At 36.6% G+C, this 23,472-nt stretch overlaps 2 protein-coding genes across 2 annotated transcripts; one reads left to right on the top strand and one right to left on the bottom strand.

The window, feature by feature from the left end:
- Positions 1–21,205: 21,205 nt before the first annotated feature.
- Positions 21,206–22,343, bottom strand: N7508_001792 (ribonuclease III; the record flags this gene model as incomplete). Its single annotated transcript, XM_058459858.1, has 2 exons — positions 21,206–22,225; positions 22,299–22,343. The coding sequence occupies 2 exons, from the start codon at positions 22,341–22,343 to the stop codon at positions 21,206–21,208; spliced, it is 1,065 nt and encodes a 354-aa protein (XP_058323390.1).
- Positions 22,344–22,588: 245 nt separating this feature from the next.
- Positions 22,589–23,090, top strand: N7508_001791 (mitochondrial 37S ribosomal protein mS33; the record flags this gene model as incomplete). The annotated part of the gene is made up of 4 exons (XM_058459857.1): positions 22,589–22,621; positions 22,682–22,890; positions 22,950–22,999; positions 23,062–23,090. The coding sequence occupies 4 exons, from the start codon at positions 22,589–22,591 to the stop codon at positions 23,088–23,090; spliced, it is 321 nt and encodes a 106-aa protein (XP_058323389.1).
- Between the last annotated feature and the right edge of the window lie 382 nt (positions 23,091–23,472).

Below are 23,472 nucleotides of genomic sequence, written 5' to 3'. Positions count from 1 at the left end.
ATATTAGGAACGTAGAATTCTAGCGTATCTTAATATCTTAGAGTAGTATTAGTTTTGTGGTTTCGCCTTATAGATTATAGAAGGTCTCTCGACGTTAAGGACCTATGTTTATATAAATAGCAAGGTTTCGAATCTAGAGGTAGTGATTAGTATAAGAAAATAAGCGCAACGTTATATAGGTAACGTTATATACCTTAGATAGCGTGTTACCAATATCTTGCTTGGTTATATTCGCACGCGCTAACTAGGATCGCTGTTTTGTCTACTATATCTCTATTGATTTATTCTATAGGTAAGCCTTAATATACCTAAGAAGCTTATATAGATTTAGCTAAATTATATAAGCAAGACATAGAACCTAAATAAGGGTAGTATCTTCTAATATTACTTACTATAATATAATAACTAATATTTGGTTATTTAATATATTATCGGTTATGATAGCGAAGACCCAATCTTTAATCTTATATTTAAGAAGAATATCGAGGAGTATAGAACTTAAGTTAGCCCTAGAGTATAATCTATAAAGCGGTTCGAAACCGAGAAGAACCTTACGGTATTACTAGTTCTTATCGATAAGGTAGCTAGTTATAGTTATAAATACCTATATAAAAGGCGAGGTCTAGTAATCGAACGCAATTAAGATCTTTAGCGCGGACTAGGCTATCTAGATTAAACGATAAAATATAGGATACTTAATTAGCCGAAAAAGGAGACGCGCGACCGTGAGAAGTGTAAGAAGCTCTCGCTCCTATTTCTCTTAACTAAACTTATTAGCGATTAGTATATTCTTACTATAAAAGCTAGTAATTAGATATAAGCAATTTAAGGTATTAGGATAGGGAATATACCTTAGGCTATAGAAATCGTGATATTCGACCGCTTACCCTACGAAGCTCTAATATAGCCTATACTTATAAGGTGATTCTTTACAATTAAGGTTCCTTAACACTATTTCTTCCTATCTTTTGTTATACGGGCGAAGTTTAGATACTTGAGAATTTGTCTATAGCGCTTATATATAACCTTTATAGCACTGTCTAAGCTGTAGGCGACCTAGTAAAAAGTATCCTATATACTAGACTAATATTTCGCGTCCTAGGGTATATAGCCCTTCTTACTAAACCCTATCTCGAGCTACTAGCTTACCTAGACCTTGACATTTCCCATGGCGGGACTAGGCCCCCGTGGGAATTCCCATGGGAGTTATGGGAATTCCCATGGGACTGTAAACAATGCAAACATTAGCTATCTCGTGGCTTGTATAAATAACGCATTTCTTGGCGGTTTCGAACGGTATTTTATTTACAATAGCTTTTTCTAAATTAAAGAAATACTAAATAATCACAAAACTATGGTCGGAATATATCAAAAGTAATAAATATTTGTTAGTCTTCATACTCGCTAAAACACCTTTAAATTACCGTATTTTATTATGATAACTCAGCGATTTATCCATCATTATTATGAAAATAATGTATAGATGGGAAATCTTTTTAGTCCCATGGGAAATGTCAAGGTCTAGTTAAATTTATGAGAGTACTATAGCAATATATAAACTAAAATAATTGGATTGTTCTTAAAACCAGTAGTGAAGTATGTTATTTAATTTGATGATCTACGCAAAACCTAAAATTTTAATTATATATATGTTTTCTAATTTGCATTGTCGACTAATCGGTAAGTCATAAACTTTTGGACTTTATGCCTTTAAATAATTATAAATATAGACTCTAGTTTAATGGTACAATATATGACTTTAAATTATTGTAATATAGGTTGAATTCCTTGTATTAAAGAATAGTGAGCGTATATAATAGTAACACCTAAAGATAAATGTAGTTTGCATCTATATCGCATTCTATTCTACTATTGTATTAGGATTATTGCTAATAGTACCCACTTTACTTCTAGTGGTATTTGTATCTATAGTAGAACGTGCTGATGCCTTAAAAATATATTATAATATAAAATAAATAAAGTAGTTAATAAAATGTATTTTAATTTTAATTTTGCTTTGAATAATAATAGTTATATACTATATATCATTACTATATTAGGTGATATACTTTACACGTCTACGTAGTCTCAGTTTGCCTAAGCGAATATAGAGAAAAAGAAAAGAAACGAGATATTACCTAGATATTAAATAAGGTAAATCACTCTTACTTTTTATTCCCTTAGCTCTTACCTTTGCTCGACTAATCAAATAATTATAGGTTCGCAAGCTTATAATTTATACTAATATAATCCTCTAGCGCCGTAGTACATTTTGAAGCTTTAGGCTAAAGTAATTAAGCTTATACCCTTATAGGATATTAAAATACGCTAGAACTCGATATTTTCAATACTTCGATAGGCAAAACGGCTCCGGTCAATATTCGATCCCTCTATATTAAATACAATCGGACTAATTTATTATTCATTGTAGATAAATAGTGTTAGAATAGCTCCCTTTTGGTCACGTAACTATTTGTCAATTTACCCTTAAGCTTTTGAAGATAAAGAACACTACCACTTATTATATATTCTATATTTATAATAAGCTTCTAACTATCTTAAGCGGTTAGTAGGCTAGCTTAAATAAAGAAAGGTTTCCTAGAAAAGGATAATACGTAAGATATCTAAGGCCACCCGTAAGAAGCTCGCTAGCTATTATAAGTAGGCTCACACGATCTAAGGGGATCTCTATACGATCGGAATAATACTCGCGCTAGTAAATAAGTTTTAGTTCTTTTTGACCCAAGATTAGGACGATTAGTGGCGCGAACAATATCGAAAGAGCTTTAAGGCTCTATCTCTATACTAAGAGGGTCTTTACTTTTAATAAAGCTTACCTATTATATAGGAGGCTTATATCTTAATTTAATACTTAGTAGAAGCAAACGCTAATTATTACTGCCGAAAAATTAAGGTAGTTCGATATCTTAATAGCGGTATATCTTATCTTCTCTCGCTTTCCCCTTCTCCTTATCTACTTAATTTGATCCTTTTCCTAACTAATAATAGATCCTCTTAGTATCTCACTACTCCTATTTTGGGAGAATCACTACCACTTTCTAGCCCTTGCCTTTGATATCCTTTCAATACTAGCTACTAATACTAGGATTAAACGTCTATATAATACTACTCGGATATCTATTATTATCGCCGAGGACGCTTAGATTATATAAAGATCTAGGAAGCTATTTATATTTTCTTTTATGTTAAGGTTCGACCTCTAAGAGGACATTTTGTATTTTTGACTTTTTCGCTCTTAAGAAAATTGAAGCTAGTAAGGAAGAAGAGAGAGAGTATACGTATAATTAGTTTAAGCTAGATCCAATTAGTGATAATAAAGAACTAGGTATACAAGAGGACGACGAGGAGGAAGGGCTCTTATAATCTAATAGTAATAAAAATAATATAGAATATCTCCCTTATATAGGAAACACTTATATATAACGCTTATTATCACGTAAACTTTCTTAGGATAATGACGATTAATAGATATATCATTATTAAATACTATAGCTTATTGAGTATTTTCTATTAGCTATTAGGAAAGCTGATATAAAGGCTAAATTTATATATACTCGAATATATTACTATTTTTTAGGTTGGCTCTGGTTTATACGTTAAACTATAATTCTTTTCTACTATAGCCCCCTTCGAAAATCAAGAAATAAGTCTATAATCCGAAACATTGAATATTTCGGATTATAAATCACCCTTTTAAATAATAACTTTAGGGTAAAACGGTGCAACTTTTACGTTTAGTAGAAGAAGCTAACGTGAACAAAGTGTAGATATATATATCTATTCTATATAAGGCTTATATGCCTTTAGAGACTAGATATAATTATAGTAGAATCCTAATATTTCTGCTCTTCTTTCTTTATATTATACCTAAGAGTTAATTACATCCTAGTTCGCTATATTAGACTAGTGTATAGTAAGATTACACTAATCAAATGGTCTTTTTTTGTGATATTAACCCTAAATATAGGTAATTAAAAAGTAAGGTAGAAGAAAATCTTTTGAGGATTAGGGATAGAATTTAGGATAGGAATTAGGCTAGGCTTTATTAGGTTCTATATATATAGAGGTAGAGCACTCTAACTAATAAGTCGCGAGTACACGTCCTTAAGGTATTTTTTTACCTTTATATATCGCGTTTATGATATTCATTCGCTATCTATAGATATCATTATAGTATAGGTTCTATAGTTCTACTCTCTCCGTTATATATATCACCTACCATATGTTGTTACCCACTCCACTTTTTTCGGGTTCCTATGCAAAATATATATATCACTTACTCTCTATATAGCACCACCATTTTATAGTCTATAATACTATAATTAAAAATAAGGCCTGCTTAATAATAGCACAATAAAATTTTCGCTTAATATTTTGTATAATACCCCTTAGCCTTCCGTACTACCTTCAAACGTCTACCTATGCTCAATATTAGCGTATCTATCTTCGACTGATCTAATGCGTTCTATGCTTCCACTAGGCATTTTTTAAAAATAAGCTAGTCTGCCTCCGACCTTCCCTAGTCAATAAGCTCTGGAAAGAGCTCAAAAAGCTTCAATTTTAACTAGCGCTATACTGGTTCAATTGGGTTTAAATCGGGTAAGTGCGCGGGCTAGTCCTCGACGTATACTCCGTGAGTTTCAAACCAATTTTTCGTCGCCTCCGCTAAATGAATCCTCGCGTTATCTTGCTGAAATACCATTCCAGGGGTATAGATTAGCAACAGACCTTTTCGAGCGTCGAAATATACGACTTTGTAGTATAACCTCTCCCCGAATGCGATTCTTTGTCGCGTTCCATGATTATCAATTCTATTCGACCTCCTAGCCAGATTCCGGCCTAAACCATTTGTGAAATATCTTTTACGTGAGCCTTAGTATTCACTAGCGCTTTTCGAAGGCCCTCCGAGGTCGTACGGAAGCACCATTGTGGTCCAAAGTTCGAGGTTCGCTGCACCGAACACTCGTCCGAGAAGATCCACGATTGGAAGCTTTCACGTCGCTATTTTCGCGCAAATCTTAGCCTTTTCCTTGCAAGGGGAGGCTTAATTGGTATCTTCTATCTCGATCGCCGTTTTCCGAGTCCGAATCGCTTTAAAATTCGACGTATCGTGGAGGGTGAGGGGTGCTAAGATATCCTAGCACTTAGCTATCTATAGGTCCAAAACAGATACCGACGGGCTAGTAAATAGAGAAAATTGCAAGCGCGCTATGTCATAATAGGGGGCGGCCGCTTTTTTCGCGATTTTCGAGCTTTTTAGCTTCTAAATAGCGCTTAAGCGTATTGTAGACTGTCTTGCGGGTATAGCCAAAATCATTAGCCAGTTTCACCTACGAAGCACCATTCCTGTGAGCGTATATAATAGCTAAACTTTGTACAGTAGAAAGCTGCGCCTTTTTACTAATTTTTGGTCCAATTTTGATTGCAATCGGAGCAATATAGGATGTGTAGGAGGGAAAAGAAAAATGTGAGTTAGTTGTTAGGCCAATATTAGTGGGGTGGGGTCGGTAACTACATTTGACTAGTATCTATATCTATATAAGCTAAATTTTGAAATTTAAATAAAATTTGTAGTAAAATAGAAAAAATGGTGTACCTACCTATAAGAAGGAGGTCTAGTGTTTATAGGATAGATCCTGTTAACTAGGTAAGATCAAAGATATCGCAGAATAAGTGATATTGCAAGATAAATAGAGATTGATTCTTGGGGATTTTCTAGGTTTATCAAGAACGAGATATTTTATATAATCAAAAGAGGCGGTGAGTTGACGCTGACGACTCTATAGGGATCGGAGTTGATACTGGCGTGATATATATGGCTATAGAGTCCGTGACTCTATCTCGCCCTACGCCTCTAAGAGATATACGCTCAAAATAACATTATTATAATTTGTATATCTCCGTATCTATCTCACCCTTAAACTCTTTATATCGGATATTTTGGGGTATTAAAACGTGCGTTTGGTAAGGCTATCGAGATATAGACTAAGCTTAGCATTATAACTATCGACAAAAATGATTTCCTTGATATATACTAGACAGCGAGACTCGAGATATTCAAACTAGAAACAATTGTGAATAGCTTCGCTAGCGCTAGCCTTAGTCTATTTAATCAGCAGCGCGTTTTATCGAAGCTAAATTTTTGTCTAACTACACTCTACGTCCGACCTTCTGGGTAAGCAATTCAAGCAAAACCTTCACTCCGAAAATTTCTTATATAGTGAAAAAGATACGGAGATAGGTATAATATATACCCGTCCAAAACTATTTACCGACTCCACTTTTTGGGGTTCCCCTTCCAAAATACAGTGATGCAGCAAAAGTTTTAGCACGCCTATCTATACCGCCTTCTAAAATAGGTATATCGCTCGCCATGATTAACCTTCCACTGGTCGAGCATCGTACTGCCAGCAGAACCTTTTATTGGGGTGTTAAAACTTTTGCTGCGTCACTGTATATACATCACTTACCTTCTATATAACCACCCTGTTTTCTCGTCCACGATTATATAGTTTTTTCTATTGATAAGCTTAATGGCCGCACTTTCAAAATCTCGCTTAATATTTTGTATAATAACACTTAACCTTCCGTACTGCTTCTAAACGTCTACCTATACTCAATATTAGGGTATCTATCTTCAACTGATCTATTGCGTTCCAAGCTTTTACCAGACATTTTTAAAAAAATGCCAATGAGCTCTGGAAAGAGCTAAAAAAGCTTCTTCTTAACCAGCGCTATACCGGTTCAATTGGGTTTAAATTAGGTAAGTGCGTGGGCTAATCCTCGACGTATACTCCCCGCATTTTAAACCACTCTTTTGCTAACTCTGCTAGGTGAATCTTCTCGTTATCTCGCTAAAATAGCATCCTAGGGGTGTAAATTAGTAGTAGACCTTTTTCGAGCGATTACATATACGATTTTGTAGTATACCCCATCCCCGAAGGCGAGTCTTCGCCCTATTACATAATTATTAATTCTGTTCGACCACCAAGCAAGATTCTAGCCCAAACCATTTGTGAAATATCTTTTATATGAACCTTTGCATTTAGAAGGTCTTTTCGAAGGCCTTTCGAGGTCTTACGGAAGTACTATTGCGGTCCAAATTTCGAGGTTCGTTGCACCGAACACTCGTCTAAGAAGATCCACGATTGAAAGCTTTCACGCCGCCATTTTCTTGCAAAATTTAGCCGTTTTTTTGCAAGAGAAGGCTTAATTTGTATCTTGCATTTCGACCGGCGTTTTGATAAACCGAATTGCTATAAAATTCGCCGTATAGTAGACCGAGAAGGATAACCGGGTATCGCAGCACTTAGCTATTCATAGGTCCAAAAGGGTGTCGGCGCGCTTGCAAAACAAGAGAATGGCAAGCTCGGGAGTCTAGTCTAGCGGGATAGCCGGTTCGAGGAAGTGATTCTATTTAAAACGAATACGTAGGGGTGGGTGGTGTAGGAAGAAAAAACAAACGGTGGGTGGTTGGGGGAGGGGGCAATTTTTCAGTGGGGCAGTGGGTGAATAGTTTTGACCTATATCTATATATTCGAGAAACTGACTAGGGATAACTCTTAGTGTTTAGATAAAGCTATAGATTAAATAGGGAAAGGGTGTTGTTAGCTTACTATATATTAGTCTACTATTACGCGGTGGCAAATCAGCGATTTACGGGTCGCTAATACAAAAGTTTTGCGTAAAATATAGCGTACAAAAGCTCGAATATTTTATAAGGGAGGTCTATTAGTTAAAGAAGCTATAACGCGTTTTAGCGGAGAGGTCGAAGAAGCGAGATTTTATCACACCGACCAGCTATAGCCGACGCCTATTCCGACTAATAAGAGGCGCCTATAGCGATATGATCTTTATAAAACGCCTAGATACAAGAAAAAGAGGTGCCTAGAGAGGTGTGAGTAGCTTTAGCTTTTGCTGAATTCGTGTTGTGGTTGAAAAAAAAAGCATAACAATAGTAGATACAATATTTAGTTGAATTATCACTCGCTTACCGGTTACGTTAACGTACACTAACTGAGGTCATGGAGCAGAGTCCCGAAGACGCTAGGTACTCACCACCGCTTGCGCCGACGTTTGAGGATAGAGAGAACCTCACTCAGCTATTCGAATATACGCTGCCGGACTAGGCTCAGGCCCATGCTCGGTCTGACGCACGATAAGCAGCAATTGAGGCTGAAGTGAGGATGTCGGACCACGGGGTTTGATCTTGCTGCAGCAAGAATTGGCTGTCATCGAGATCGAGAGGAGTTTATATAGGATGTGAGATGAGGACAGGGGAGGTGGACGGTGCATCCACGCATTCATTTTCAATCAATGCTTCCTAGCATTGAATTTCTCATTTGTATTGGGTTTTTTGGGTTCACGGTTTTGATTTACATGCAGGGCTAGTGCTCTCTCTCGCTTCGAGACCAGCCTGCTTTTCTGTACTAGAGCATGATCAGGCGTACGGGACACGAGTTCTTGCTTCAACTAGAAAGAAGCGCCTGCATAGCTATTCGATACTAGATAGGCTGCAGCAGGTTAATAGAACTTTGATTGATTGATTAATTGATAACGTACACTAGAAAGGGTCTTTCTACTCTAGGTTTCTTGATAGTAAATCCTCCCTTTGTTTATCCCACGGACGACGTTTAGGTACTTAAGATCTATCTATAGCCCGTATATAATATTTATACTATTGTATTAGAGCTATATACGACCTGAAATTTACTCTATATACTAGATTAATATTCCGCGTCATAGTGTATATAGTCTTTCTTGCTAAAGCTATTATTAAGCTACTACCTTACCTAGTAACTACAACCTATTTCTTCTTCAAGAATATATAAGCCTTATTCCGATTAGCCCTATGCTAATATATATAAATAACAAAGAGATTGTTAGTGGTAGGAGCGATCGGAGGAAATCTATATCGAAGGAAGATAACGTTTCCTAATTCTCTACTAGATATACGTGAAAAGAGATATATATAGGATGAAAATATTATTACCTCTAGAAATAATGACCTATACAAATAAATTTGTATTAGTTTCATTGACTTTGTAGCGGCCAAAAAGAAACCCTTGATTGAACACAATTTTGACCTAGGTATTTCCTATATAAGGGAGATCTAAAAGGTATTATTATTATTATTTTTATTTTTATAATAACCATAATTAGTTATAGTAGTATTAGGCTATAGGGTCACTTTTATATCCCTATCCTTATACTTCTTATATATCCTCTACTCCAAAGTATCTCCCTAGTTAGATCTAGCTTAAAAAACTAATTAGGTATATACTCAATTTTTTATTGCTAACCTACTTCAATCTAAGTAAGAGTAAACCCTTTTTCAGGAATATAAAGAAGTTTTTCTAGACGTCAAACCTTGATTTGTTAAGAAATATTATTACTTCCTAGACTATAGTACTTTTAAGCGTCTTTAATAATAATAAAGTATATCCTAAGTAGAATTTAATAATCAATTAACTATAGCACTAATTACTAGGACTAACAATAAGTATCCCAGATAGGGGTATTAATAGCCAGAAAATAGTGTCACTTCTCCTAAAATAGAAGTGGTACAATATTAATAGGATTATTATTAGGTAGAATATATCTAGTTTAGTAGAGCAGGAAAGAGGAGAGAGCAAGAAAAAATAGGAAGTATACTATTATTAAGATATTAAACTACCTCGTATTTTAGTAACGATAATTAGCGTTTACTTCTATTAAATATCAGATTAAGGCGTAACCTTTCTCGTATTAACGTCTAAGATATAGGTAAACCTTATTAATAACGTAAACACTCCTATTATAGAGAGAGAGCCTTTTTAAAGCTCTTTCGATACTATTCGCGCTACTAATCGTCCTGGCCATTAAGAGAGAAAAATTAGAACTTATTTTCTATCATATGTTTTATTCTAGCTTACTTATGCTAGTAAGCGAGCTTTTTATACGTAGCCTTGAGTGCCTTAGGTATTATCCCTTTGTAGGGGACCTTTTTCGCCTAGGTTAGCCTATTAATTGCCTAATGTAACCAAAAGCTTATTATAAGCCCGAAATAAAATAAGTGGTAGCGTCCTTTATCTTTGATAGCCTAAGGGTAAAATCGAAAAATAGCTATATAATATATAGAAGGTAGTTAATCCAACGCTATTTAAGTTAATCTAACGCTATTTATCTACACTAAGTATTAAGTTAGTCCGATTATATTCAATTCTTTTGGATCGAATATTAATTAGATATATTTAGCCTATCGAAACTATCAGAGATATCGATTTCTAATCTATTTTGATATCCTATTATGGTATAAGCTTCAAAACTTCTATGCGCTTAGGTCCTATATAAGCTGTATTTGGTAAGGCCCTTGTTCGAGGCTCTAAAAGCCCTAAAGTCTGCTTACGAAATTGGGCTATACGGGCTACTTACGACTTAATTGGCTCTAATTGTAGCTATGTAGAATTTTATAAGCTAATTTATCACTGTACTAAGCGCAACTAAAGGGCTTCTCGAGGGATACTTTAATAAAGCTTTAGTCTAGGAAGCCTATTCTTATGATTATATATAGTTTAACGGCGTTTTTATTTCCTACTTACTACCTTAGCTCGAGGAGAAGAGGAGGGGGTATTAGCGTACGTAGGCGAATATTAAGTTTTAAAACTACTCGATCGGGGCTAGAAGGTACTAAAATAGCGGTAGCAAAGCCTTTTTTAATAGTCTTCAATATTGATACTATAATTCGTGCGGATAGGCTTGTAGAAGTCTAGTTTATCAATAAAATTAATATTAGCCCTAACCCGACAAGCCGGTAACAAGAATACTTTAGTACCGGACAATAGCTAATATCGATTTCGAGTTTCTAAAGTCTAATGTAATCGGAAGTAGACCTTGAAATTTTCTATGGGACTAGATTTTCGCTAGTCCCATGGGAATTCCTACAGAGTCCTAGTCCCGTGGACCCACTCCTATGGGACTAAAAGAATTTCCTATCTATACATCATTTATTATTTTTATAATAATAATAGATAAATCGCTGAGTTACTATGACAAAATGCGGTAAGTTATAGGTGTTTTAGCAAATATCAAAACCCACTAAGTATTTATTACTTTTGATATATTCCGACTATAGTTTTGTGATTATTTAAGATATCTTTAGTATTATCAAATATAAATATTCGTTAACGTAATTCACATGCGAGCTGGACACACAAGCGAGTTAATTAGACCTCTCTTCTTTAACCACCCACTATGCCACCAATTCGTACTCAATCCTCTAAAAAACGTACGGAGCAAGAGGGTAGGATCTTATTAGCTATTCAGGCTATTCAGAAGCAAGAATTTACCTCTATTCGTGAAGCAGCACGCCAATTTAAAGTACCGAATTCAACTCTCGCTACACGCCTTAATAGGGTTAAAAACCGCGTTGAATCTCGCGCAAATTCATATAAATTGACTAAACTTAAGGAGGAATCGCTTCGAAAATGGATTCTTTTAATAGATTCTCGTGGAGCAGCCCCTCGGCCTTCTATTGTACGAGAAATAGCAGACTTGCTACTCGCGGCGCGTGGATCTATCCCTTCTCCTTCGGTCGGCCAAAATTGGGTTACGAATTTCGTTAAAAGGCATTCTAACCTATCGGCCCGATTCTCGAGACGCTACGATTATTAGCGAGCAAAATGCGAAGACCCGAAAATTATTTCTAAATAGTTCTCTCTCGTTCAAAAAACGATTCTAACGTACGGTATCGATCTCGACGATATCTATAACTTTGACGAGACCGGTTTTGCAATAGGCTTAATTGCGACCGCAAAAGTTATTACGAGAAAGGAATTCTACGGTCGGAGATCGCTTTTATAGCCTAGAAACCGCGCGTAGGTGACTACAATCGAGTGTATAAACGCGTCGGGGTAGGCGCTTCCTCCGTATACCATTTTTAAGGGTAAAGTCCTTATCGAATCTTGGTTCGACGGCCTTCCGGAAGATTGGAGACTCGATATTAGTTCGAATAGATAGACTTCCGACGAAATTAGCCTTCGGTGGCTCGAAAAACGCTTTGTCCCGTCTACTTTTTCGCGTACGAAAGGGAAGTATAGACTTTTGATACTCGACGGCCACGGAAGTTATTTAACCGCGAAATTCGACGAAATTTGCGAGAAGAACAATATTATCGCAATTTGTATGCCTCCGCACTCGTCTCACCTTTTATAGCCTCTCGATATTAGCTATTTTGCGGGGTTAAAACGCGCGTATAGTCGGTTAGTCGAATCGAAAGTACGGCTAATTATTAATTACGTCGATAAACTAGAATTCCTCGAAGCCTACCTATCTACCCGAAACAAGATATTTCAATTAAAGACTATTAAAAATAGCTTCGCCGCTACCGGTCTAATACCGTATAACCCCGATCGAGTGATTTCAAAGCTTAATATTTAGCTTCGAACCCCGACACCCCCCTCGAGCCGGGGAAGCGAGTGGTCGCCGAAAACGCCCTCGAACTACGTTCAATTACAAAAACAAGCTTCTTCAATAAAAGCCTTACTTAAACAACGCTTAAAAAGCCTACCGAGTCCGCTTAAATTCCGCGATTAATTAGGTTTTAAAAGCCTATCAAAGCACGATACAATTAGTTGCCTTACTCGAGAAAGAAGTAAGCGATTTACGCGCTAAAAACGAGAAGAAGAAGCGAAAAAGGACTCGTTCTACAAGGCAAATACCCTCCGGAGAAGGCCTCTCGGTTTTAGAGGCCTCTACTCTAATAGCGTAGTCAGAGTAAGTAGTTTTAGCACTGTTACCCCGCGAGGCAGAGCTAGCTCCGACACCTTCTTAGCCACGTACGAGAGCCTTACCAAAGTGTAGCGTTTGTGGAATTCAGGGTTATAGAATGACTATATATCCTGATAGATCTCGAGTTTAATTTATTGAATTTAATAGCGTTTTGGTTGAGATAAATACATTTAAAATTGATTGATTAGGTGGGGTGTCTAGCTCGTATATGAATTACGTTAAATCCTATTTTATCACACTTTTTAACTTATATTAGAAAGAGAGGGCTAAAATAGAGATATCTATATATAGGACACTTTAATTTAAATTAGAAAGTAAAGCTTTTGTAAGTATCTAGTACACCTATTCCGATATCAATATTCGTTATTAGATACTACGGATAATTTGGTGAATAAAGAGAACTAACTAGCGGTAGGAAGTGATATATGAACATAGATAGTAATAAGAAATCGAGGTTTGAAGCGACCAAGGCGAGAGGATAAAGATTTTGTATATATATAAGAATATAAATATTACTGAGTCTAAAATCATCTATTATTTAGAAAAAGGTATTGACAATGAATTACCGCTCGGAATCGCCAAGAAATATATAATTTATATAAGTCACGAGATATCTAATGTTTGTATTGTTTATAGTCCTATAGGAGTTCCTACGGGGGTCTAATCCCGCTATAGGAATTTCCTATAGATATTTAGTCCTATAGGAGGCGTCTATTAGGAAATTTCAATGTCTAATAGCCTTTTTTATTGACCTTATATTAGATATATATAAATAAGTTCTGTAGGCGACGCTATAGGTATTCTAACGGCTGTTAGAATTATAGACTTTTTAGCTAGAGTATTAGCCTTTATAGTCTTAACGGTTATTAGAAATTATTAAATTGAGATTTTTATTATAGCACTGATTTTTTTGATAGCTATTAGAAATTATAGTGTATAGATGTATATTCACGATTTATAGTGCTAGTATATCTATAAACACTTGAAACAATTATTACAGAATTTCGGTATCGTTACTTTAAGCCTTATATATTATATATATTAATTGTATCCTTTATTATTTTACTATATTAGACTAATAGCTAGTAAGCTTATGTGGATTCTAGTATAGCCCCGAATAGGTAAGGCAGGATAAAACTTATTAACGATCTTGGGTAGAAGATAGGGTAGGAATTGGGCTTGCTAGGTCTTTTGTTAGGCTTTCTATGTCCTTGCTAGGTTATCGGGTTAGACGTATATAGAGGTAGAGTAATCTAACCAATTAACCACGCGGATACGTTTCAAACCCGCTTCTAAATTAATCTATTGCGTTTGCTTTATTTATATACTATTAATAGATATTATTACTCTATTAGTTCTCTATTTCCCCTCTCTCCTTACGTACTCTTATTTAATTTATTATATCACAAAACTAGTAGTCTAACTTCGCGACCTCTCTTTATAATAGGGATCTAGATAATTTTAGCTATATTATACTATTAAATAGACCTTGATATTTCCTATAGGAATTCCTATAGGACTATAAATAATGCAAATATTAGCTATCTCGTGACTTATATAAATAATATATTTCTTGGCGGTTCCGAACAGTATTTTATTTATAGTAGCTTTTTCTAAATTAAAGATATACTAAAAAATCACAAAACTATAGTCGAAATATATCAAATATAATAAATATTTGTTAGTCTTAATACTCGCTAAAACACCTTTAAATTACCGTATTTTATTATGATAACTTAGCAATTTGTCTATTATTATTATGAAAATAATATATAGATAGGAAATTTTTTTAGTCCTATAGGAGTGGGTCTACGGGACTAGACCTCTATAGGAATTCCTATAGGACTAGATTTTCGCTAGTCCTATAGGAAATGTCAACTATATAAGACTTTATTAAATAATATAAGCGATAGGCGATATATATTACTCTAATAATTGATAAATCTATATCAACCCTAAGTGACTAAATCGACTCCTATATAGCAGCTATTATTGTAGTATTATTCGATATATCATTAGTTATTACTATAAGCACTCAACCTACGGTTTAATATTATAATAAGAGACAAAGAATAATATTACTAAGATTAGCACTAAAATACGTTCTAGAAAGTAGTTTACAACTAAGTAAGATTTCTAGATACTCCCGCTTAATATTAAGAAAGTAACCTTTAACCTATTATAGCTATAGATAACTATTCCAATAGAGATATTAATAATCTAGTGCTAACAATAGCTTCGCCCTAGAGGGTAGCTTTTGGATAAGGGTCTCTTACTATTTAGTAACGAATTTATATAGCCGTTTCTATATAATCCTAGAACAAGAAATCTCGGGATATTTCGATATAAATCGTGTATAGGAAATAACGTTATAAAACTTAGGGTAGTTAGAGATAGGAAAGGGATATATATAATATAGTAATAAACTTTTAGAAGGTTCTATTCCTATACACTCTAAGAGAATACTCTAGTAGGGATATTTTATGCCTCGGTTTATTAGTAGAAGTAAGTATTAAATATATATATATAGGTAATATAGGCTATACCCTAATTTAATATACCTTAAATAGCTCTATACTACAGTATTAATCGTTATATAAAGCGCGACATAGCTATAAAATAATTAAACCTAAAGATAAATCTCTTAAAAAATAGATTCTCTTAAAAGACCCTCGCTCGCGGAGTAGCCGCTTAACCTTCTATTATATAAGGAAAAGAACACTTACTATTTATAGCGTGTAAATCTATAGGGCCCCTATCCTCCTCCCTCGGTCGGCCAAAGTTAGGTTATAAAACTTATACGTAGTATCCTCTTTTTCCCTCCGGATCCTCGAGACCCTATTATTATAAGCGCGCTAAATACTGAAATTCTTTCCTTATTTTTAAGTAGTTTTCTCTTGTCCAAAAAAAACCGGTATCGATCCCAAGGGTATCTATAACTTCAACCAAACCGATTTTGTAATAGGTCTAATCACGAGTACAAATACTATTACGAGAAAGGAGTTATATAGCCGGAGATAATAGATAATTCTCGTAGCCGTCGAGTACCAAAAGTCTATACTTCCCTTTTATATATAAAGAAGTAGATAGAATAGAGAGCTCTTCGAGCTAACGAAGGCTAATTTCGTTAGGTCTCTAGTTATTCGGAAGACCCTTAACTAAGATTCGATAAGACTTTGCTCTTAAAATAATATATAGAGGAAATACCTACCTATCACGGACTCTATAGGGATATATATCACACTAGTATCAACTCCTATAGACTACGCCGCTTCTTGCCCGCGTATCCCCATAGAGTCGTCGGTGCTAACTCACCGCCTCTTTTGATTATATTAAATAAGTCGTTCTTAGTGAACCTAGGAGTTCCCTAAGAATTAGTCTCTATATATCTTGCAATACCACTTATTCTAAGATATCTTTGATCTTATATAGTTAATAGGCTTTTATCCTATAAATACTAGACCTCTTTCTTACACTACCCTAACGCGTTTATACACTTAATTATAGTTACCTATGCGCGATTCGAGTAAAACCCAAAATTCGACGGAATAGGCGAGAACAAGAATCAAAAGAACTTGTTCTATAAGGCAAATACCTTCCAAAGTATACCTCTTAGTATAAAGGTCCCTCTAGCTTAGTACCGTGTAGGCCTCGGTTTAGTGCGGTTCCGATTCTAATAACTAGAACCGCGTATCGCACCTTATATTTTCGCGGTTCCAAATTATAGGACCATAGATTTATTACTATTCTAAGAACTTCCTTTTTTAGATACGTAAATTAATAAGATATTATAAAATTTTACTATTACTAACCTCTATTGTTTACTACGAAATAGGGGCAAGGTAATTAGGATTTTTTTTAGTTAGTTTCGAGAGCCCTTAAGATCCAAGAGGTTAGCTTTCCGAGGTGTAGGAAAGAAGGCCTCACAATACCTACACCTTATTAATCGAGCTAGCAATACTATCCGCTATTTTTAATAAAGGTATTATACTACTAGCCTAATCTTGTCCCTAGTTCCTAGCCTATTTAGATATCCGCTAGAGATCCTAAGGTCCTTAGCTAATAGCTTCTTTCACGAATTCACGAAATATAGTCCTAAGAGTCTATTCAATTACCTTTCCTTTCTTATTCTTCTCCGATTTATAAACCTTTAAGTCCTCCTCGGGGTAGCTAGTAGTATAACGCCTAAATATACGTTATATTTCCTTGATTGTTTACCGATATTCACCGGTAAAAGAGGGATTGTCGTACTAACTAGGCCTAGCAAATGATTTAGATTTATCTACGATCCTATTGATTATCACCTCACTAAGATAGTTAACTACCGTTCCCTAAATATGTTTATTTATTAAAATAATCAGATCGAATTAGTATTCTCGTTAATATAAAGATATCTTTTCTGTAATTGAAAAACTATTTCTCCCTCCTTTATATTAATTTGTAATAATAAATTATTATAACTAACATATTTCACTAGTGAGCTAGCCACACCCCCAAGTTAGCCACCTAACCCGAAAACGCGTCAGTAAATTAGACCTTTCTTCTTTAACCACCTACTATACCACCAATTCGCACTCAATCTTCTTAGAAATATATAGAGCAAGAGGGTAGGATCTTATTAGCTATTTAGGCTATTAAGAAGCAAGAAATTACCTTAATTCGCGAAGTTACACGCCAATTCAACGTACCGCGTTTAACTCTTACAATACGCCTTAATAGGGTTTAAAACCGCGCGTTTTCTCGCGCAAAAAACCTAAAATTGACGGAAATTAAAGAAGAATCTCTCCAAAACTAGATTCTCTCTATAGACTCTCGTGGAGCAGCCCCTCGGCCTTCTACTATACGAGAAATAGTAGTAGATTTACTACTCGCCACGCGTGGATCTACCCCCCCTCCTTCGGTCGGTCAAAATTGGGTTACAAAATTCGTTAAAAAGCATCCTCTACTTTCCTCCTATTTCTCGAAACGTTACGATTATCAGCGAGCTAAATACGAAGACCCTAAAATCATATCTAAATGGTTTTCTCTCGTCCAAAAAACGATTCTAACGTACGGAATTGATCCTAACGATATCTATAATTTTGACGAGACCGGTTTTGCAATAGGCTTGATTGCGACCGCAAAAGTTATTACGAGAAAGGAATACTACGGTCGGAGATCGCTTCTACAGCCTAGAAACCGCGCTTAGGTGACTACAATTAAGTGTATAAACGCGTCGGGGTGGGCGCTTCCTCCGTATATTATTTTTAAGGGTAAAGTCCTTATCGAATCTTGGTTCGACGGCCTTCCGGAAGATTGGAGACTCGATATTAGTTCGAATAGATAGACTTCCGACGAAATTAGCCTTCGGTAGCTCGAAAAACGCTTTATCCCGTCTACTTCTTCGTGTACGAAAGGGAAGTATAGACTTTTGATACTCGATGGCCACGGGAGTCATTTAACCCCGAAATTCGACGAAATTTGCGTGAAGAACAATATTATCGCAATTTATATGCCTCCGCACTCGTCCCACCTTTTACAGCCTCTCGATATTGGCTGTTTTGCGGTTTTAAAGCGCGAGTATAGTCGGCTAGTCGAATCGAAAATACGGCTTTAGATTAATTACGTCGATAAACTCGAATTCCTCGAAGCCTACCCGTCTACGCGAATTAAGACTTTTGAATCGGATACTATAAAGAATAGCTTCGCCGCCGCTAGTCTAGTGCCTTATAACCCTGATCGAGTGCTTTCGAAGCTTGATATCTACCTCCGTACGCCAACACCCCCCTCGAGCCGGGGTAGTGAGTAGGAGCCGAAAACGCCTTCAAATTACGTCCAATTACAAAAGCAAGCTTCTTCAATTAAAGTATTGCTAAAACAGCGCTCAAAAAGCCTACCGAGCCCACTAAATTCCGCGATTAATCAGGTTTTAAAAGCCTACGAAATCACTATGCAATCGGCTGCCTTGCTCGAGAAAGAAGTAAGCGATTTACGCGCTGAAAACGAGAAGAAGAAGCGAAAAAGGACTCGTTCTACAAGGCAAATACCCTCCGGAGAAGGCCTCTCAGTTTTAGAGGCCTCTACCTTATTTGCGCAGCTAGAGCAAGCAGTTTTGGCACCGATACCCCGCGAGCCAGGGTTAGCTCAGACACCTTCTCAGCCACGTACGAGAGCCTTACCGACGTGTAGCGTTTGTGGAATCAAAGGTCATAAATTGACTACATGTCCTAATAGATTTCGAGTTTAGCTTATTAAATTCAATGGCGTTTTGGTTGAGATAAATACATTTAAAATTGATAGGTCGGGTGGGGTGGCCAACTCGGGGGTGTGGCCAGCTCACTAGTGAAACACGTTATCACTTTCTAGATTTTTAGTAATATAGCTATGGTTTACTTATCTTATTTTATTATCTTAAATACACTTTTAAATGCAATATATAATTCTTTTCGATTTTGTCGAGAAAAATAGTTTATTCTTTCGGAATTTTTACTTCTTTTTGAGTATATCTAGATCTTTAAGTACTAATTTTTGATACTTTTAATTGCTTATAAGTCCTTTTTTGGTTCAATTTTTAATAGATTCTCAAGGTCTTTTCTTTATAATAGCTTTATTCATTATATCCCAATAGATATCTACCTTATATAATGTATAGCGGCTAAGATTCATGTATTTTTATTGATGTCTTTTTTAAGAAGTTATATTAGAAAAGATGATGGATATCCCTTAGCTAAACTTCTTATTTTAAAATAGTATAAGTTGAAAAAGAATTTCATTCTATATCTATTCTCTCTACTATTTACAGAATCTTAATCGTTATTATACTAGTACTCTTTTGACGTCTTTCACATGCGAGCCGCCCGCCCCCAAAACACCGTAGTAAACGCGATATCTTATATCCATCTATCTCAACAACTACAAAATTTGTCAGATTTATTTTCCAGATATCAATTATTTGGGTTCTAAATAATGCCGCAATTCATTCTACCATTATTTGGATGAGTTTCTAGTGGTGTTATAATGGAATTTGACAATAAATATATAAATATATTTTAGTCAACATCAATTTATTAACCTTACCTTCTAAATTTCGTAGTTTGTCTTATTCTGAATCTGTATATATACGATTCATAGTATTTGGTAAGCTCCCATTGTTGACTTTAAGATTGTAAAATATGGTGTTTACTATGGTGTTTTGGGGGTGGGCGGCTAGCTTATATGGGCGGTCTGCATATGAAACGCTATTAGAAGTTATACTTCGATGGTATATTACGTAATACTTGTTTAATATTAAATTCTCTGTGTAAATTACTCTGGAAAGCATATTCTTTTAAGGGTTTAGATTTATACTTTCTAAGTTTGAATATTTAAAATAAAGTAGTTTTCATTATTTATAATTAATTTACAATTCCCTAATTTATCGCTTTTTCCCCATTTGTTGACTCTACAGGTAATGAAATAAGAGAAGAAATCACGTATTATCTTTTATTGAGTAAATATCCTATCAGTCAGGTAAAGTAGAAAGATAATCAATAGCGAGGGGATAGAAATAGTTATCTTATCATATGATAAACTCTTTAGAGAGGACCAAGTATTAAGAACTCAATATGCTACACTATAGTAGTGAAAAGGTAGTAATATATTGTGCAGGCGAGTGGAACGGCTAGAACACCACTGTTAAGATCACTCACTGTGAGAGCTCAGCAATCGGAACGCGGACCAAAAAGGCCACTATGATTGCCGTCAGGCAATAATGCTCTTACACCGTATTAAGTACACGCTCCGCTCACGTGCCAGCTGACCCAGTCAGTATGGCCACGCAGCCTGTCAGACCCGATGGGTCCTGACAACCACCTTAGAGGTGATAAACTACAATGTCCAAGTTCCACGCTGATGGGATGATAATAACTATAATTATAAAAATGTGATATATATACTTAGGGGCCTTGGATCGTTTAGAGACTCTAGGACCAAGATATATGTGTTTTTATAAAAATCTTGTAGCTATCTAGTCCTACTACAATAAGATATTGGTCAAATGATTGAATTATGAATAGGGTTGGTTGTCGATATATATCGTCATCAAATTTCGCATTCAAGCTAATGTTCTAGCTGTTCCACTCGCTTACACAATTCGTGATATATAGTAATAATAGGGTAAATACAATAGACGCGTATAAGGATAGTATAATATATCAACGATACTATAATCATGTATCTTATTATTGTATTACAGACGACCATAAAGCTAGTTGTGACATAGCTATAACCATTTACGTTCAGTTGACGGATCAGTACTAGGATAGAGTTATGACGAACGTTATATCTAATTACGCCTCACCACTCTATATCCATTCCTGTTCAGTACATCGATGTCACCTACGCGTATAATTGTGGTGAAAGAGGTTACATGTGTGCGATGAGAAATGTATTTTTGATCTCACATTGTCGATTCTTGAGATTCCTTCACGGATAGTATTTCAGAGATCAAAGAAATGTTAAGTAGAGCATTCTCCGCAGCCTCATCACCCGCAGCAGCTTTACTCAAGCCTTGGCCAGAGCTTAGATGTCGTTTCTCCCACCCCCACCCAGTGAGGTATAAGCCGATGAAGAAGGTTTGGGTGCCACCTTTTAGCTGGACGGATGGACGTTCCTCAAGGTATTCAAGTTTAATGTTTTTGCCCATGATCTTCTTAGCAAGAGCCTCCTTGGAGCGCAAGCCGCATTTCTGGCGCCCCAGGTTTTTGAGGATTGGGATCCATAAAGCGGTCAGCCAATTTTCAGCTACTTGATATCCGTTTACCGGATCCGATAGTATGACTGCAGCAACGTAAGCCTCGAATACATCGCCTTTGGTTTTTGTCCATCTCTTTGATGAGTTGTTGTAATTTGAAGGCACAGCAACCTTGCGATCGAAATCAAAAGTTTCCGCAAACCCCGAAAGGGTCTCATTCTTGACAAGTATCTCCCGAATCTGTGAAATTCGACCAGATGGTAAGCCCGGAAACCTCTCCCAAACAATTTTCGTTGCAATCAGCTCAATGTAGGCATCACCAAGAATTTCAAGCCGGTCATAAGTCGTGTCGTTATTATTGCTAAGCGCTGGATGGGTAAACACAGCGGTTCTCAGCTTGTCATCCATGATTGGGGGTAGCACAGGTGTAGACTGTCCATCGACTCTGGTTAGATCGTCATCAGAATGTTGGCGCCATGGAGCCTGTCGAGTCCCAGTGGAAGTTTTATTGAGTGATGGATTATTTGTCTGACGCAGTTTTTCATCTAGACACGACAGTGCTTCCAAAACCTCCGAGTCAGCACCAGTGAGGTCGCAATTGTCCAAGGTCTCGCGAACAAAGCGCTGCAAGAGAAGAAGACGGGAGTCGGTGCTAGCACTGAAAGCTGCACTACCGTCATCGGCAACAGATAGCCCAGTCACAGATGGCTGTCCGACGCGATGTACCTTTGGAAATGTCAGCAATCCATTGCACCGACACGAGATATCTCAATTGTGACGATGACGTGATAATAATCACCTTCGGCCTTTTCAGTAGGTCCTGAATAGCATCGGCGTCAGACATGGAAATTGGCCTTTTCCGATCGGCCCTGGCGTTTTTCGGCCCTGTCGAATCCATTGTCTCTTTGCCCCGAGGCATCTTGGGAAATTGTTGGTGTTTTGGAGAATGAGGTAGGCGCCGTGTTAGTCCGGGGATCACATGACCGAAGCAAAGTTCAGCCGACATCTCCGCGCATTGATCAATCTATCAGCTGTTTGACCAGCTGCTTCATTCCCAACTGTCGCATGTGATTCACTGCAGGAGTAATTATGGCCCAAAGTCGGATTCTGGATTTGGTCAAAGTCTGTATATCCTCTCCAAGCTCTTGTCCTACTCCTTATCATTAACTGTACTTGCTTCAGACCCAATGCCGCATATTTTCCCTCAATTTCAACCCACAACGGCTTCGACTGGGAAACAAAGTCTTGAGGCAGCGCCTGCGAGGACCTGCACTCGCAGCATGGTACCCCAAAAAGACTGTGTCCTTCCGTGATCTACAGAATACCTACAAACCTCTTGGATTGACAACATTTGATGAGGCAGAAGATGACCGGGAAGAAGCTATTCAGATGTAAGCAGTGACACACAGTCTATTGTTGAACAAACGCACTAAGATCCATCAACTTGTAGTGCCAAGTTGCGTGGCAAGGGCCGGCCGAAGAAGAAACGCACAGCCGCAGGTACTGTTTTGCTTCACTTAGTCCATACTCAAGAGAAAAAAACAAAGTCTAACGCTTCATAGAATCGCGGTCCTCCAAGAAGAAGAAATAATCTGGTTACCCAGCGAGATGGAAGGCCTATATCCGTTGAACACCAGCGCATAATTTTCATTGCCTGAATGAGATTGAACTTTCCACCTGTCTACCTGGAATGGTTCCCATTTGCAGTTTTATAGAACTCCTTTTGTTCTGATCTTGTTGCAAAGCCTGGTTTGTACGGGCACATCATTTATCCTTTTGTCCTTCTCTCTTATTGTACACTAGATATTCTATGGTTTACGCCATACCCATTTTGATTCGGACTGGCCCGTTTGATATAAGTAACCTATAACGGTGGAGTAAGCCCTCTCTACATCTACATCTCTACATCTCAAGTATTGTATGCCTAGGCCTGGAACTCGGCAGAATAAAGGCGGTAAACAGCGGCAGCTCCT

The sequence above is a fragment of the Penicillium antarcticum genome (assembly GCF_028974205.1).
Source record: "Penicillium antarcticum strain IBT 31339 chromosome Unknown utg000002l_segment0_segment0, whole genome shotgun sequence".
NCBI classification, from domain to species: Eukaryota; Fungi; Ascomycota; class Eurotiomycetes; order Eurotiales; family Aspergillaceae; genus Penicillium; species Penicillium antarcticum.
The sequence above is the reverse complement of the archived record's forward strand: the minus strand, read 5'-3'. Positions and strand labels throughout refer to the sequence as shown.